This window comes from Theobroma cacao, unplaced genomic scaffold, assembly GCF_000208745.1.
Source record: "Theobroma cacao cultivar B97-61/B2 unplaced genomic scaffold, Criollo_cocoa_genome_V2, whole genome shotgun sequence".
NCBI lineage: Eukaryota > Viridiplantae > Streptophyta > Magnoliopsida > Malvales > Malvaceae > Theobroma > Theobroma cacao.
In genome coordinates, this window is record NW_017234806.1 from 15,361 (window position 1) to 34,181 (window position 18,821).

Below are 18,821 nucleotides of genomic sequence, written 5' to 3' on the forward strand. Positions count from 1 at the left end.
AACTTGTAAGTTTTTTATTGCATTTTATTAAAGAAAAATATGGATATCCATTTTGTTAGATCCAAGATCAATTATGCAAATATATGTCTAACAGACAATGCTACAAAGCATGTTATATTTAAAGGCAAGAAATATTTTTCCACTTGACAATAAAAGAAGCCAATGTCAATATAATATCTGGTAGTATAAAATTAATTAAAAGCTCCAGAAGAGTCAATATTTTACTACCCGCCATATCCTCTGGATTGTACTACACAAATATCAGAATGATTGAAACTCATGCTATCATAAACCAAAAGTTTACTAATAATTTTAATGTTAGGCACAATCAGTTGGACCATCCTGGATCAATAATTATACGAAAAATTATTAAAAATTCATGTAGTTATCGATTAAAAAGCCAAAAGATTTTTCAATATGATAAATTTTTATGTATTGCTTGCTCTAAAGGTAAATTAATTATAAGATCATCACCAATTAAAGTTAGAACTGAATCCCTTACATTTTTTAAACGTATTCAAGGCGATATATACATTCACCATGTGGACCATTTAGAAATGTTACGGTTTTAATAAATGCATTGACTAGATAGTCACATGTGTGCTTATTATCAACTTGCAATTTGGCATTTGCAAAATTACTCGCCCAAATCATTCATTTGCAAACACTTTTTCCTGATTTTGCATTCAAGACTATTCGTTTTAACGATTCTAGTAAATTTACATCTCAAGTCTTTAATATTGCATATTAGTTGGAATAACTATTGAACGATCTATTACTTATGTTCATGCACAAAACGGTCTAGCAAAATTGTTTATTAAACACTTCTAATTGATTGCAATGTTATTATTTATGAAGTCTAAACTACTAATTTTTGCTTAAGGGCATGCCATTTTAGATGTAGTAGCACTTGTACGCATTAGGCCAAATGAATTATTACAAATTTTTCCTTATACAATTGATTTATGGATAGGAACTAAATATTTCCTATCTAAGAATTTTTGGATGAGCGGTATATGTTTCAATTGCTCCACCACAACGCACAAAGATAGGTCCTCTAAAGAGGCTAGAAATATATGTTGGGTATGAATCTTCATCAATAATTAAATAAGAAATTTATTCACAGCATGATTTTCCAATTGTCATTTTTATGAAACAATTTTCCCAACATTAGGGGGAGAAAATGAAATTTCTTAGAATTAATTACCATTATTTAGTTTTGATCATTACACAAATCAATATGAACTTGAAGTTTAAAAAATAATTCACTTGCAAAATATAGCAAATCAGTTGTCAAATGTATTTACTAACTTAAAGAGAATAACTAAATCTTATATACCAACTGCAAGTACTCCTATAGCATTGATATTCCTATAAGACAAGGTATACCAGAAACGTGGAGACGATTCAATTCCAAAAATAAAATCCTTGAAAAAGAAAAGGAACAAATATTCAAGAAGGTCAAAAAGATAATGCAAAAACTCTAGAAAAGACTCCTAACATGATTGATAAAAATTTCAGAAGAAATTCAGTTACCTAAAATCACAGAAAATTAAGAGATCTCAATCAATTATGTTATGACAAGAAAAACTGGAACCGAAATGAAATAAACGCCGATGATATGTTTGAATATAATGTAGCACTCAATATTATGAAAGAAAATGAAGATCTTAAACTTACACATATCGAAGAATGTAGAAATATAAATGATTGGCCAATGTGAAAAGATGCAATTAATGTAAAATTGAATTCACTTGCAAAACATAAAGTTTTTGGACTTATAGTCCGTAAACCAAATAATGTAAAACCAATGAGATATAAATGGGTATTTGTGTGAATATGAAATGAGAAAATTGATATTATGAAATATAAAGCATGGCTGGTTGAATAAGGTTTTACCCAAAGACCTAGTATTGAGTATGAGGAGATATATTCTTTTGTGATTGATGCAATTAAAATATTAATTAGTCTAGCAATAAATGAGAAGATTGAAATGCGTCTAATGAATATAGCTACAACCTATTTATATGGTTTATTTGATATCGATATCTATATGAAAACTTTTCAAGGATTTAAATTGCTTGAAGCATGTGCATAATTCTCGATAAATTTATTCAATCAAATTAAATAAATATGTATATAGATTAAAGCAATATAAAAACATGTGGTATAATCACTCAGTGAATATTTGTTGAAAGAAAATTATAACAATGATCCTATATACCCATGTGTTTTTATAAAAAAATTTGAATCTAAATTTATCATAATTACTATTTATGTTGATGATTTGAACATTATTGAAACTCCTAAAGAGTTATCAAAAGTCGTAAATTACTTAAAAAAATAATTTGAGATAAAAGACCTTGAAAAGATAAAATTTTGTTAAGTCTTCAAATTGAGGACTTGACAAATGGAATTCTTGTTTATCAATCAAATTATATAGCAAAAGTATTAAAATGATTCTATATGGACAAAGCGCATCCATTGAGTTCATTAACAGTTGTAAGATAACTAGATGTAAAAAAAAAGACATCTTCCGACCTTGAGAAAATGATGAAGAGCTTTTTGGTCTTAAAGTATCATATCTTAGTATAATTAGAGCACTAATGTATCTTACTAGCAATACATGACCTAATATATCTTTTGCTATAAATTTATTAGCAAGATATAATTCTGCTTCAACTCGAAAACATTGGAATGGAATTAAATATATACTTTGATATCTCTGAGGAATTAAGTATATGGGCTTATATTACTCAAATGTATCCAAATTAAATTTAATTAGTTATACAGATGCATAATATTTATTTAATTTATACAAAACTCAATCTCAGACAAGTTACTTATTCATATATGAAGGTAAGGCTATTTTACGACGTTTTATAAAAAAACTATAATTGCTACTTTCTTCTAACTATGTAGAAATTTTAACAATTCATGAGACAAGTAATAACTTTGTCTAGTTAAGATTTGTCATTCAACATATTTGAGGATCGTGTGACTTATCAATCAAAAGGAAAATTCCAACAACGCTATATGAGGAAAATACTGTTTGCATAGCTTAGTTGAAGGAATGATACATTAAAGATTCATTCAAATGGCAATCTAGCAAATTTGTTTTCCAAAGCCTTTCCTACTACAACATTTGAAAAGTTAGTACAAAAGATTGAGATGCATTATTTTAAAAATCTCAAATAATATAATCATCAGGAGAGTAAGATACGTACTATACTCTTTTTTCCTTCACCAAGTTTTTTTTCCCATTAGGTTTTTCTTGATAATGTTTAATGAGGTAGTATTTCAAAATGTATCCTTTAAAAGAATTATATATTCTTTTTCTTGAGAAATATTATGAATATATGTGAATATCCATTGTATTTCATATCCAATGAACCTCCTCATATACAATATACATATATATATATATATATGTAAGTACATCCCTATCTTCTAAATCCATCCAGTTTATATACATCCCTATCTACTAAGTTCATCATCTCTATTTATGTAAATGCATTCCCCCCTCCATCTATGTAAGTTTATAAATAAAGGCATTATACTTGATGGTATACACACTTGAAGAAAAAATAAAATAAAAAATCTTCTTACTACTTCTCTCTAATAGTTTTCTTTCAAAGATGTCAATTTTAATTTTTATTTAATTGTGATTTAGGAGGAACTTCACAAATATCACCTAAAACACTCCACCTAAATATTGTGATTATTATTATTATTATTTTTAATTTAGACATTATGGAAATAAAACTTTTTTTTTAGTTTAAAAAAGGATATAGAATGGCCAAATTCAACAATAACCACCCCTAAATACCCTTCTTTAATTAAAATCTTTTATAGGAATTAATCAAAATTAATACAAGGATATACTTTAAAAAAGGTAATATAATTGAAAAAATGAAATTTAAAAAAAATCAATTAAAAAATAAATCCAAATCCTCATTTATAAAACAAATAAAATCATAAGTATATCTTTTATTCTATATAATTTATTATGAATTAATTTCAACTGAGTTGACCTTCATTGATTCGTGACGTCAAATTTAAAAATTGAAATTACAAATTATAATTAGATAAATAAATGTTTAAATTGTTAGCCATTGTCATTCCTTTTGAAACGATGGGAAAATGCTGAACATAATCCTTTTGGGTCAAATGGGCTAACACTTGCATCCAGTCCAAGACCCAACTCTTTGTTTTTCACCGGGAAACACGGCAAGCACCTAAAAGGAAAAAGAAAAAAGAAGAAAAACAAAGATAATTTCATTGGAAAAGCAAAGCAAACCAGAGTGAGAAATGGAGGACGCAAAGGCAATGGCTCATCAGCAGCAGCAATTTCTCTTACAACAACAGCAGCAGCAACAGCAGCAGCAACATCAGCAGCATCATCAACATCAACAACAGCAACATCAACAGCAACAATTTCTTCTCTTACAGCAACTTCAAAAACAAGCCCAACAACAGCAGCAGCAGCAACAACAGCAACAGCAACAAGCAATTTCTCGTTTCCCATCAAACATAGATGCCCATTTACGTACCACTCCTGGTGTTCTTCATCACCGTCCTATTAACATCCAACAAAACCCTAATTCTAGCCCTAACCCTAACCCTAATTCCACTCCTAATTTACAACAACAGCAACAGCAGCAGCAGCCACAACAACAGCAACAGCCACAGCAGCAACAACAGCAGCAACAGCAACAGCAACAGCAGAAGCAGATCCGACCATTGAATCAAGCGGAGCTCCAAATGGCTTATCAGGATGCCTGGCGTGTTTGTCACCCGGATTTTAAGCGGCCCTTTTCGTCCCTTGAAGATGCCTGTGAGAGGTTTGTCTGGAAATTCTTTTTTTTTTCTTGCTTGTTGAGAAAATGGGGAAAAGATGGGATTTTTATTGTAGATAGAATTATGGGTTTTTGTTAATTATTTAGGTGTTTTGCGTGTGACTAGCGTGAAAATGGGAAAAGATGGGATATGTTGGAAGCCTAATAACGGGTTTTTCTTAAATTTTCAGTTTCTTTTTTTCCTTTTTTTTTCTTTTTTGGTCCAGAGAATGTGAAAAGACTGGGAGTTTGCATAATGAATTTTTTAATTATTTTATAGAATTTTGGCTCGTATGTGTAGCATTCTAAATTAATTTATGTATAAATTTATGCTATTTTCCAGTTGAAAGTTGAAACTTGTATTCCTGCAGTTGGGTTGTGAGAATTTGGGCAGGTTTGTAATGTAATGATGATATAGTGTTGTATCAGCTAGAGAAATTAGGATTGTAATATTTGTGACTGGCATAAGTTTCGAAGTAGTGCTAGGATTGTAGGACTGTTTATGAAGATATAGGGACCTGGTTATGTTAGACAACTGAAAGCTTTTTGACATGGTGAGATCTGATTGTAAATGAGATTTCCAGCAACTGTGGGAATTAAATGGATGATCGAGCTTCATGTCGGTTTGATTCATGGAGTCAGTTTTTGTTTTGTCTAATTCTTCCAAGATTGAGGAGGAAATATGTGCAATAGTATATTATTATCACATTGTGCTTTGGAAATTTATTGGAATTCATATGCATAAGACGGAAAAGTTTGCTAATGTGTTGTGACACATGGCAATTTGTTGGAAAAAAAGGGTGGGAGTCATCCACAGGTGGCTGGCAAATACTTGAGAAGTCCACTTTTGCATTGCATCCCAGCAAATAGGAGATAAGATCAGATAGAAACTTATTAGAGATCTCAATGTTTGGAGTTATGTGCTATATGTCAGAAATCCTTTCGGCTAGATATTTTCATTCTGCTTAGCTTTGTCATCTGTCCCAGTAAGATAAAAGTGAAAAATCATTAAAGAAAACCCATTCACTTTTGAATTTACTTGAGGTTTTTATTCATAAGATGTATCTTCAATGTTGCATTGAGCTTAGCTGTCAAAATCATTCATTAGCAGGTGAGATTTATATGTTCTTGTAAACAGGCTGGCTATGTGTTCATTTGTATGAATAAATTGGAGTTGATAGACTGACTGAAGGATATCTTTATTGTCCTAGGTAGCGTTTGTACTGCTCTCATGTGCTGCTGCTATCTCACCCTAGATGGTTCACCCATTTTTCAGACTTTGCTTTGCATTTTCCTGGCTTTTAAGGTTTTAGAAATGTATAGTTGTGTGTTCTGGTCACATCTTGCACTTGGTTTATTTATCTTCTTTTCCACTGTCTTCAGGACTAAGATTTTTTGCCAAATACTTTTTGAAAGTTAGATGGCAGACTGTTGTTCCTCGATGTGTGTCCTCAGGCTTCTAAATTTTTGTTATTGAATATTTGTTTGAATGGCATGCGTCTTTTGACTTATATTAATCAATAAAACCAAGAAGAATGTGTAGAAATACACACACACTTTATTTAAAATATTTTTCTTATCCCTCCCCTGTCCCCAAGGCTTATCTTTTCAAGAGAATGAAATCCTTTACAATGTTTAGGTACAGCATTTGAATGAAATCTAGTAAATGTATTATATATAGCTGCAAGGAAGTTTAAAACTTCCTTTATGACAGCTAATGATCTCTACTGATAGCTTACCTTACTTACGTGTAAACCCCAGTTGGATATTTGTTAGTTAGTATTAAGGATGGTTCATCCATTGGAAGTTTGGGGGGCATATTTTAGAAACTTTAAAAGGAAGGGAAGATGGTAAAGGATAGGAAAGCAAGTTTTGTGTGCTTTTCATAAAATAGTTGTAAATTGAGATCTCTCTCACCCTAGTTGAATAATGTGCATAATGACATTTGGGATTGAGTTACTTCTCCCTGCTCATTTAAGTATATTTCATAACATGTGTCCAGGTTGCTACCTTATCATGTCGTAGCAGACTATGAAGCAGAGGAAGATGATAGAATCCTTGATTCTGACACAACAGGCCAGATGCCATCTCGCTGCCAGCAGTGGGATCACAATATTGCTGCCAAAGTCGCAGAGTTCACTGCCACATTTGAGAAGCAGGCTCTTGCCTTCAATATAATATCTCGCAAACGAGCTATGGGGGAATTTCGATCTGAGGAAAGGTTGATGGTTGAACAGGCTCTTCTCCAAGAAGAGAAGAAAGCCATGCTTGATTTGAGAGCGGAAATAGAATCTAGGGAGAAGGCTGGTCGGGAAGCTCATGAGGCCAAGTTGCGCATGGCAGCAATGGTTCAGGCGGAGCAAGCTCGAGCTGAATCGCAAGCACATGCTGAAATTATGGCTCGAGGACCTATAAGGGCAAATGCACTCGGGTCTCAAGGAGGCAACCTTCCAATTGGTCATGACATTGGAGAGCAGCCACAGGGTGTTAACCCTGATGAGATGATGAATGGATGGGGGAACAATGCACAGAGGGACGAGAAGGAGCCTTCTGAAGATTTCTTGAATGATGAAGAGACAGAAAATGGAGATACCGGCGTGCAGAACGACTGGCGCGAAGTTGGGGAGTTTGATTTGAACAGTAGATGAGTCATGAGGGGTGGTTATCTGCATTTGTTATCTGTCTATCTTCCTCCCATTTTATTGGTTTCTCTCTTGTTTATTTTTTTCTTCCCTCATTTGGAAAGGCTTAGGAGGACGTTTTCATTTTATTTAGCCTTATGTTACTTGTATTAATGTCTTGGCTAAGCAAGCAAATGAGGTGCACCGCGCAGGAGTTTATTTGCTTCTGGGAGCTGCTTGAGGCATACATTTATCATGTTAAATGTTATTTGTAAATACACTACATTGACAAATTCAAAGTAGTCATATAAGCAGCTGGGCTTTGAGTAATGAAATTCATGTTGTTTACATGGCAATAGGTGATTAATGTGAAAAATGAAGTATTAGTATTACCTACCATGCTATAACGCAGTAATCCAAGTAATGAATTAATATTTTTGGAAGAAAAATATGTGGCAAAGATGGAAATTGATTTCGTCAAATTACATATTTGGCTCTGTTCTTTGCATTTGAGTTTTCATAATATAAAATATAATGGTACAAAATGCAAAACTAACAAGGTTCTTGATTGAGTCCATCCTGCCTCCTCTAGGAGCATGTATGCCAAAATTCTTCATTTCCTTTATCATTTGGCCTTTCTTTGCTCAGTTGCATTTGCCTGTGTTTTGACTAGATAAACTTGTTAACTATATTATTTTCAAGGACAATACAATAAAATCTATTGACACATCATATCCCATCAATAAATTTGTACATTGGGTGAGACACTTGAATGCAGAAAAGTGACCAATCTAAACTTTTTTTCCCACTATATTGTCCCAAGACCAAAAAAGAAAAAGAAATCATGGGTACCATTAATAAAAAAGATAAAGAAAAGCAACAAAACAAAAACGGTTCTAACACTATTGAGAAAACTTGGTTTCTATTTTCTATTTGAAAGAAGGCACTCGCTAAGCAAGAGAAAAGTCAATTACAAACCAATATAATGGTGCCTACTGCTTTGCTTTTCCCTCCTATTTCTCTCTCACGCATAGCTCATTCTCATACATACAGATGCAGAAGCAAAGAACACATCATCAAACCATAAACTTCAAAGCCAAGGATAGTGGGAAAGAAAGGAGAAAAAGAGGCAATCTTTGTTAACCTCAAATCAAAGAAAGAAACGGGGGAAAACAAGCAAGAATGCACAAAACCTAAAAAGTACCTACAAAATATTTGGGAGCTGTGAATCCAATCTCTGCTGCAACTCCTTGATCTTCATTGAAAGCTCTGTCTTCTGCTCCTTGTAGCTCTGCAACAAGTATTCCTTTCCTTCTATCACTTCTTTTAACTCTCCTACTTCTCTCTTCAGCATCTCAATTCTCTCCCCATCCCCCCTTCCCTTTTCAGGGGAGCCCGAGTTGCTTTCCCCATCAAGATACCCATTGGCATGGCCGTTCCTTATGTCAGGTGGCCAAGCTGTAACTGTTGTAGTCTTCTCATTCATGCTGACATGTCCTACACAATGATCTGCAATTGCTTTCCTCAGCCTTTGGATTTCTCTCTCGGAGTCAAACAAGTCTCTGTTTGACGCATCCAGTTGTGCTTGTAAATGACTTGAGTGTGCCACTTGAGCATTCAGTGAATTCTGCAGCTCCATAATCTGGTCCTGCATCTCCAAAATCATATCATCTCTTCTCTTCAATTGTTGCCTTAGTTTCTGTATCACTTCCCGTTTGCTGAATATGTCAGAGCCTGATTCAGAGACACATGGTGAATCTGAGCAGTTAGAATGATGGAATGGCTTTGGAGGTAACTCAAGGCGATCAGGAGATGATGCCCACATAACACCATTATCCTTGTTGAACTCAGACATGGGAACTGTCACCAGAGGGAGAGCAACTTCAGATTCGGGCAGCATCTGGCCATTTGGTGGGTGCTTCTCCCCTATGCTTTCAGTGCCTGTTTTAAACCCAAACTTAAATAAGAAACTAACAGGCAAAGGAAAATATTAAAACACCCACGCTTTAGCTATTACTATCCAAACAAACAAATCATTAGAGTATGAATCTAGAACTAGCCAAAGAAAAATTTACTGATGAATGGGAAGAACTCAAGTGCTATAGCAAACTCCAAGAGGCCCTTGTCTTGCAAGCATATTGTTAGCAATGGAAATAAAAATACCAACCTCAACATTTCAAAATTATGTTGTTCTAACTTCTTGGTTTTTCTAAATTACCTGTGTTAGACACATATCAACACCTCAGGGCTCAAAGTTGGTATCATTAAAAATTTGGAAAAACTGAAGCTGCCAAGTATTTGTACTGGAAAGCAAGCAATTCAAGATAATGGAGAATCTGTAAAAGCTCTGTCCTGAAGGTAAATGGGACATTGTTTCTTCCCCTTCCGGCCAATATATGACTACTAACACTGAAAAAAGACGTTTTTTTCTTCACTTTCATTTCCAATCACATGCTCCCTTAAGGTTTGACCGCTATTCATCTTTGCCTCCTCGACCAAAAGAATAGCGCAAACAGGAACACTGAATGCTAATTAGCAACCACATTGATGAGATATTCCATGTCTCACCACTATGAACTTCTGATGATGTCCTATTTCCCCCTACTCGCCGCATCTATCTCTCTCCCCCCCAACCCCCTTTATCCCCAAAGGAAAAGAGAAAAATATCAGGCTTTCATGCCAGTGTTCCCAGTTAAAATCCCCACCCCACTCCAAAGATCCAAAGTACAGAATAGAAAGAAAAAAACCTAAAGCAGTTGCTTTTATATATAACCTTTGGACAGCTCAAATTACAAAAAAGCCACATCACACCTGAAATGCAGTTGAAACAACCATCTTCTTCTTGGGTAAACGAGAACATATTTGAATGTAAACGGCAACCTGATAATCTCCTCCTGTCAGAAGTTCCATGCCCTGTAACAAACTCTGAATTAAGCAGCAGTTACATATTCAATACAATTATTGGAGCAGTAGATATTAGTATACCTTTCAAGCTAGTAGTAGCATTGTCCTTTTGCTTTGTGTCAAGTGCCTGCTTCAGCTTGTAACCAAGGCGGATTGATAAGGTACTTAGTAAGGCACCACCAGCAATAAGAATCCAATTTGGCCCCTCACCCTGAAAATTTTTTGACTTCTGACCCCTAGATACCCGGCCACTTCTTGTATTCATTTTAAGAACAAATGAACGGTCAGAGCGGTAAACTCTGAATCATCCAAATATGACCTACAGTCACATGGCACCAAAATGCCATTACTATCCATGTTGAACAAAAATTAGGTGAAATAGCATCAAGACAGTGGGAAACTGTGCAGGGTCCACTATCTTCACAAGAAACAAAAGGTTCTTGTGAATTGAATGTGAACCAAAAACATTAATTTAAAAATACTTAAATTGAATGGCTTTTTATTTTGAATTAGATCTTTAAATAAGAAACCAATATCCACCCTCCAGACATGTCACAAACTTTATAAACATAATAGATTGTGGCATGGTAAAAGGGTATCCCTGGCTCTTAAAAGCATAAGCTTTGTCACAGATCATAAAACACATCCAAGGGTAGAATTAAAAAACCTTTCAATAATGTACACAATATTCCCATCATGCTATACTTATGCAACAACCTGACCAACAAACAATGCAATTAAGCTGCTCAACTTACAACAGAGCAGGTTGGCCTTGCTAAGCAAAATAAGGATATGTTTACTGCTATAAAAATGTTGAAAACGAAAATATAAGCATGTGGAACATCTTAAGCATTAGTCTGACACGTGCCAAACCCATATAATAATGCTTAAAGTTTTATAGTTCTCCCTGATTTAGGCAGCCAAGTAGTTTATGAACACTATATAATATCTTAAAAACAGATGAACTAGATGATGTACACCAAAAAAATCAGCATCCCACCAAAAATATACATGAGCAAGAACTCAGAGTAAGTTCATCATTTATAAAAGGACAATTCAAGCTCTATCATTTCGAATTGGTTATTGGATTTAATAATAAATCTTAAGAGATGTCAATCATCCAATCATAACAAAAGTAGACATGAAATGACGAACACTTATTTCATATTATCCTAAACTAAATGAAAGAAAAATCTAATTGTTCTAAACCAACTCATCCGTTACATAGAGTTTAGGTAAAAAAACTAAAATGCACCATTAAATAAGATGGAAAGAAGCAAAGGTAAATCAGTAGAGAGTGCATATGTGAGATTAAGTTAAGACCAATTTGCCTAAACGCTACTACGAAGCAAAAAAAGCATTCACATTTCTACAAACGGCGCAAACTTGTCTACATAAACTCCAATTTCTACACATTAATGAAATCGAAACTCCAAGTTCTAATACCAATAACATTATAAAATCCCAAGCTATCCATTTTTAAAACTTGAAAAAGGGTATTAACTTCTTTCATTAGCTCACATTTCTCTTAACACCGCCAATATTTGAGTTTGACGCTTAAAAACCTGTAACATTTTCATTATAATAACTGAACCAATTAAACATATAACACCCAAAAAATCCTAAGGCAACTAACTAAATGTTTAACCCCCTTTTTTTTTTCATTCTTCTCCTTCTCTTAGTTATTAATTCAAGAAAGAAAAAGCTTCCAAATCGTACAAAAACAAACTAGCATTACCTAAATAAAGAAAAACTGCAAAATGATCGAGCAATCTTAATCGCCAAAAACTCGATATCCATCAAAAGTAAACCAAAAGAAAAAATCGATGAGCCAAAAACACAAACCTCATTCAAGAAAAACTAGGGTTTCCTTCGACTGGATTTCTCCTGAAACTCCCCCACGGCGTCGTTTTCGACAAGTATTTCCCTCTGTCACTATTCACTCCCTCCCTTTCTCTGACCTCTCTAGAAATGACATGTAGAGAGGGTTTTTCAAATGGCGGCTTTTGGCCGATAGATGATTTTCATTCTTTCTTTTCTTTTTTTTTTCCCCTAGTTTTTGTTCAGTTAGAAAATAAGAATAATTTTCTAAAAAAGAAATAAAAAAAAAAGTAAAGCTAGGGAATTTTGCCACGTCAGAAAGACACGGGTCGGCTGTTACCTTCAATTGTTCCGTTTGTTTCTGTTGGAGTTGTTGCTTCCAAATTTTATTAATTGCAGAAAGAAAATCAAAAAAGAAAAGGACAAACCACTTGCCTCTGAACTCTGAAGGATTTGGCTGCTTTATTTCATAAAGGCAAAGTGATTGGATGAGTCTGTGGACCACCAACAGAGCCAAAAAAAAAAAAGAGAAAACAAAAATGAGTGTACTTCACTCCAAATATAAATTCTCCAACACGTAATGCGCATGTCTTCAAATTTGTTAATCACGACTAATTTATTTTGTGACAATTCAGATTTAACTTAAAATAATTACACTCTAAGATTTCTATTTTCTTTTTCTCAAAACTATATGTCAAAAAATTATTTAACGCATATTTTTTTCTTTTATTTTGGTGAACAGAACATACCACTTTAAGATACGTTGTAATAATTCACGAAATAAAATAATTATTTTATTAAAAAAATAAAAAATAACTATTAATAGTTTACTAATTATCTCCCACATTTAATCTTGATTTTTCAACAATCATTTATGAATTTTTTTTTTCTAAACTTTTCATGTATAATTGAAATTAAATATTTTATACTTAAAACGCATTACTAGTTAAGTTTTTCAAGAATTTTAAACAATTTATTAAGAAGAAAGAGACAGACAACAGCTAAAAATTGCACATTTTGCATTAGAACATAGACATATATCATATTTTGTATACTGTTAACGTTATTTTTTTTTTCTTTTTTTCCTCATTGTTATGATAAGCACAAGCAATAAAAAGCAAAAGATGAAAATGAGGTTATTGTCTTTTCTATCTTTTTGAGCGAGGTCTAAATTTAACAAGAAAATATCAAATAACAGAAAAACATCTTTAATATGGTGTTGTTAAACTTGATAATAATAATAATTGAAGTTATTATATTTATATTTTATTATTTATTATTGAATTAAATATTTAAGTATGTTATCAAGTAATTGACATTAACTTTATCTCCCAAAAATAAAATTAATGGCATTAATTAAGGTTAGAGCCCCCCAACCACAGATTCGGTGGAGGGAATGAGTTAAAGATATTTATTTTATGGTTTGCACTTTTGTCACTCACCACTCGAAAAGGGTTTTATTTTTTTTTCCCCCGGGCTTGCAGCCGCACTGATGGGTAGGTTGGTATGTGGTTATTTGTTGAGGAAATTTCTGGCTTTTCATTTACGGTGTGAGGGACATTTTCGTCTTTCAATTTTAAATGGAGGTAATTTCGGCCTTCATTATTAATGAAAACAGGTCGATAATTTTTTTTAAAAAATACTTCCAACTCATGGCATTGATTCTCAGTAACTCTCTAGGCTCTAGCTAGTGTGTGTCTGGTGAGGAATTAATTAATTTAGGATAGGGTTTCATTTGTTTTAATTTTGTATTAATCGGGTAGTCAAAATGGAAGGATTACAGCTTCCTTCGGCATTCATCTCATACCAAAATAATTTCTCGGGAGTTGAGGCGTCTTGTCCTTATACACCAAATTAGGAAACGAACCTTTTCCTTTTTTGGTTTGTTTTGTTTTCTTGCCTTCTTGATAAAACTACCCAAAATAATCCACAGTTCAACGAATCCTTATCCAAGATTGACAAATTGGCTGTTTCAGTCCATGTATATGCCTGCCTGCATATTTCAGCTTTGCCCGATCCCCATTATTTTTTTTTATTTGCAAAATTTCCATTTTTTTCCTTGTTCATTACGAATTTTCATACAAATTTCTTGCTGTTTCAGTCTCTACCCCTTTTTCCTTTCATCCTTTCTAAAATTTAGTGATTGCTTGGGTGTCGAATGGCTGAAAAAGTGATTATGTAATCCCCCAAGAGAAAAGAAACGAAAAGAAGTGGCTTTGTGGGTCAGACAAGGTTGAATATAAAAGCCTGAATCAAGATTTATTAACGATGAAAATTTTACAATTCAGCATACATTTTATCGGTTGATTGTTGCTATTCTAAGAGTAATCAACAGTTCCAGAAATGAGAGGAAACTGCAGCCTCCCTTATTTTTGTAAACTTGTAATGTAAACAGGGTGACAGACACCCTTACTCTGACCTGCAGTTGAAATATGAATGCAGTAAAATAATGGATTTTTCTCCTCCACCATCTACCAAGATTGAGCGCAGCAGCATCAATACACTCCAAACATTTGGTTATCATGCTGATTTACTCAGGTTTTTGGCAGGTAATGACAGCAAATTTGATCACGCCTTTCTTGTATCCTTCAATCATCACTGGCATCACCAATGCTCCTTTTATGGTTTTTAATCCTAATCAACTCAAAATAAACCAAAATTAAGAACAACAAAAGAAGTTCCCTTCCAAGTTTTAACCCCCAAAAAGACAGAGGGAGAGAGAAGAAGAAGAAAAACAAGGCTAAACGTTATTTCCCCAAAAGTGCAAGCATATGTGTGTGATGCGAGTATGGAACCAAACCTAGAAATCAACAAAACTGTTAAATTCTTCTTCCCTTCACTTCAAACAATTGTGATAAAGGAAAACTACCTTTATATACATATATCTAATTTACTCATATGCTCCTATCAGCTTGCTTAAAAGAGTAATTGTCAGGAATATTAAAAATTGCAAGTAATGCTAGGCTTCAGTACCACTACGCAGCAGCGATGTGAAACCCTTCCATGTCAATGCTGAGCGTATCACTGCTGGCCAAAATGGGGCAACATGCTGAGACCAATCAGCGGCCTTTATATCCTGCATTGGTTACAAGTGCAAAAGTTAACTGATTCCTCAATAAAGTGAGACTCAGAGACCTGATTGCTAAAAATACCTCATCCGCTCAGAGTTTTAGTCACTCTCAGTTGGGAAGATTAACTAGTTTATTTTCATCATACGTAAGTCAACTATTATATCTCATCAAAAGGTATACAAGCATTTGAATTGAATTGAATTGAATTGAATGAATCATCAAATTCGAGCAACGGTTTTAGCCTATTCAAGGAAGTAATTACCTGGAGAGATAGGGACTGAAGTAATTTGACATAATCAGCAGTCGAACACCACTCTGGTAAATAATAAGCATTACATATCCTGTTTAGCAGCTTTTTCTCCCACGGCTGCAAAGACTCTTCAGAGGGAAGGAGATCCCTGTGGCACCATGTCACTATTATTATTTTGCCACCAGGAGCTGCAACTCGCACCAACTCATTAACAAACTGCCAGTTTCGAAAGCAGAGAAGAAATTAACATACCATGCCATATTATTTTCAAAAAAAAAAAGAACATAACAAGTCATATACAATAACAAAAAATTGTGCTAATAGTAAATTCAAGCATGAATGCCAGAGTTCCATCCAGCTCGACAAATCAAACTTAAATGTAACATATTAATTGGCCAAACCTTAGCTTTGTCGGGCATGTGTTCTCCGCTTTCCATAGACCAAACTAGATCAAATTGCCCATCAGGGAATGGTTGCTTTAAGGCATCTGCAACTTGAAAAGAAACCTGCTAATAGGGCGCAGTGTTATATTAAGCATGTAGAAATATTGAGCCATCATTCCATCAAGAAAACTAAATATTTGCATAGATCACATACACGTTAGTGGCATGGAGAAAAAATTCACTTAACTGAAAACTATTATGAATTGATATTAATGTTGTGAATATAAACTTTCCTTATATATGGAAAGGAAAAGAAAAATAAAGGATTAAAATGTAGGGAACAGAAAGTTTTGCACATACTCTGTCTGCTAGTCCTTCAGCTTCAGCAAGAACATTGGCCCTTCCAGCTTGAACAGGGCTCAAAGTAATGCCTCGGCATTTTGCTCCATATTTCCTAGCTAGGTATCTAGAGCTGCCTCCTATCCCACACCCAACATCAACTATTGTCTTGGGCCGTTTTGCTGGGTCGTCTGAAAGCCAATTCAGAGGTAAAATCAATTATTAGAAGTTCATCTTCATTCATTTCAGCCAAGACGGACCTAGGGCCATCTGTAGATCCAAAAATTTTCACATCTACAATAATTCCTTTTGCTTGAAACATCCTATTTTTCACTTCAACAAATACCAATGAAGGTAGACCGTATGCTAGACCTATGCATCCATTTTGAACTCAAACTATCATTAAACTAAATTCATCAAGGGGAAAAATATTAACAGAGATTAAATACTCTCTCCAGTGCCATTGTTGCCATGATCTAAGTTTTACCAACACAAAAAAATCTGCATGTACAGGATGGAGCAATCATGCCACGGTAAAGAAACATAACTCCAAAACTAATGCAAAATGTCAAATTAAGACCATCAATTAAGGCTACAATTGGTTGTTACATTCACTGCTTACCTTTTCTTATTTATTACATTTGCTTTCAAAAAGTTACAGAAAATCAAAATTATAGTATTTGATTTAAAAAAAAAAAGCAAATGACTAAAATACAATATCGATTTTAACATGATTATTGCATATAAAAGTAAAATCTTTCATGTTGTTCTCCCAAAGAAAATTTTATTTTAATTTTTAAAATCTTCCAAACATGTTTTTTACTATTTACTGTCAACAATAAGAATTAAATCATATCAAAGATGGGTATATGTTAAAAAGTCAATTCCTTTGGTAAAATAAATTCACCTAAAACCCCAAAAAAAAAAACATATTTGAAATGGTAAAAAGGATACGTTCAATTTGAGCCAATCTAAAGGGAGACAATCAATTAAAATTTGCACCCAAATAGAAATAGTACTTCATAGCCAATTCGGCCACAGAGTTAAAAGAGCACGACCCTGGGATGGCCCACCCGTAGATCGACATGTCAAATCCGAAAACATATTTGCCTAACGATCCAATCAATTTTGCTGCGGTCAAAGACTCACTTACCCGATAGGTTTTAATAAACAGAGATAATGAATGATGTACTCTATTCACGAAAGAGAATGTAAGAAATTAATTTATTTATCCAAAAAAGCATAAATAATTCAAAAATATAAGGAAACAATTAATTCACGAGAATATTTCCCAAATCCATTAGAGGTTCGATCAATTAAATTTTAGACAAATATTTACAAAAAGTATGAACCGTATACATGTTTTACTTACAGTAATTTTTTCTTTGCAAAAAGGTTGAATAATTATTTTTCTTTTAATTAATTCCTCATAAATAGCTGTCACTCGTCACCAGTGTTTAGGTTCTTTTCTTGAGGTCCAGATGCTGACATCATCAGTTTTCACGAAAAAACGCTAAAATCCAACAACAAAACCAGCTGTCCAATAGAAAACCGACGCGTCTATAAAAGTACTAAACAACGAACCCGATATTCCGGCGAAACGGAGCGATTCTTCGATCATTCTGATCTGGGCGGATCGATTATCCGAACCCGAAACGTTGGAATCCGGGTCATAAAAGCCATGGTGCATATGGTCACCCCATATGTCTTCCCAAAGCCCAGACGACTCGTCGTAAAACTCCGCTATCCCATCGCGCAACACACTTCCGTCGGACGTGGTCGAGGCAGCCGCGTTCACACGTATGGACATGAAGCGTGCGGGGGATTGGCAGGTGCGGGAGGAGGAGAACGAAACAGAAGGGCGTCGTACAGGAGGGCGTTGGCACGCGCGAGGGAAGTAGGGGAGTGGTGAGTAGGAAGCTTGGAAAGCGGAAGTCATTTATTTATAGGTAAAGTCGTCCTTGTTCAGTTATGGTGGTGGCAGTTGGGTGATTTCAGGAGTGTTGGAAGGGTACAAAGGAGAAGAGCTTTGGGGAAAGGAGTGGGGCGTCGGAATCGAGGAAACGGCGGACAGTGTGGACGAATGGAAAGAAAGGAAATGGAATTATGTTGTACAGCATGTGGCGAATGGAATAGTGAGGTTTAGGGGGATTTTCTGTTTTTGATGTGCTTATTTTTCCACCCATTTTGGATCGAAATTACTTTTTTTTAGAAATATTAAAAACTTCAAAAATATCAGATTGCTTTTAAACCATTATTTTTTTAGCTTCTTTTTTGTGAAATCACATGAAATTATAATTATAATCAAATATTATATTTCATATAAGAAACCATTTAAAATATAAACTAATTAACAAATCAACATATAATTAAATAAATTTCACATAAAATTAAACCAAGCTCACATATGATGACACTTGAATTTCATCCCTTCAATACATTAAGCAAAAATCTTTGAAAGCATGTCAATATTCCTACTTTCATTTGGCAACGTAACCATGCCTCATCGTACAAAATAGTTAATAATGTTGTACAAAGGAGGGAGATTTAAAAGTGAAAGGTACTGTTTGATAAATTGGAAAAAAAATCAATTC

At 34.0% G+C, this 18,821-nt stretch overlaps 3 protein-coding genes across 5 annotated transcripts; 1 reads left to right on the forward strand and 2 right to left on the reverse strand.

Moving 5' to 3' along the window:
- Nucleotides 1–4,164: 4,164 nt before the first annotated feature.
- LOC18599604 (mediator of RNA polymerase II transcription subunit 15) lies at nucleotides 4,165–7,807 on the forward strand. The gene is made up of 2 exons (XM_007029650.2): nucleotides 4,165–4,844; nucleotides 6,841–7,807. Exons 1-2 carry the CDS (start codon nucleotides 4,312–4,314, stop codon nucleotides 7,484–7,486), a joined length of 1,179 nt encoding a protein of 392 aa, XP_007029712.2. The 5' UTR covers nucleotides 4,165–4,311; the 3' UTR covers nucleotides 7,487–7,807.
- A 105-nt stretch (nucleotides 7,808–7,912) lies between these two features.
- Nucleotides 7,913–12,418, reverse strand: LOC18599603. Of its 3 annotated transcripts, none has more exons than XM_007029645.2 (5): nucleotides 12,209–12,418; nucleotides 10,445–10,682; nucleotides 10,271–10,372; nucleotides 8,668–9,400; nucleotides 7,913–8,117 (listed from the first exon to the last, which is right to left on the reverse strand). In XM_007029645.2, exons 2-5 carry the CDS (start codon nucleotides 10,626–10,628, stop codon nucleotides 8,048–8,050), a joined length of 1,089 nt encoding a protein of 362 aa, XP_007029707.2. In that variant the 5' UTR covers nucleotides 10,629–10,682; nucleotides 12,209–12,418; the 3' UTR covers nucleotides 7,913–8,047. The 3 variants fall into 3 exon arrangements, with proteins under 3 accessions (XP_007029707.2, XP_017985313.1, XP_007029708.2); XM_018129824.1 differs by having other exon boundaries at nucleotides 7,913–8,128; XM_007029646.2 differs by lacking the exon at nucleotides 7,913–8,117 and having other exon boundaries at nucleotides 8,342–9,400.
- Nucleotides 12,419–14,417: 1,999 nt separating this feature from the next.
- LOC18599602 (tocopherol O-methyltransferase, chloroplastic) lies at nucleotides 14,418–18,413 on the reverse strand. The gene is made up of 6 exons (XM_007029644.2): nucleotides 17,812–18,413; nucleotides 16,249–16,418; nucleotides 15,907–16,011; nucleotides 15,518–15,721; nucleotides 15,158–15,260; nucleotides 14,418–14,818 (listed from the first exon to the last, which is right to left on the reverse strand). Exons 1-6 carry the CDS (start codon nucleotides 18,164–18,166, stop codon nucleotides 14,715–14,717), a joined length of 1,041 nt encoding a protein of 346 aa, XP_007029706.2. The 5' UTR covers nucleotides 18,167–18,413; the 3' UTR covers nucleotides 14,418–14,714.
- Nucleotides 18,414–18,821: the final 408 nt, after the last annotated feature.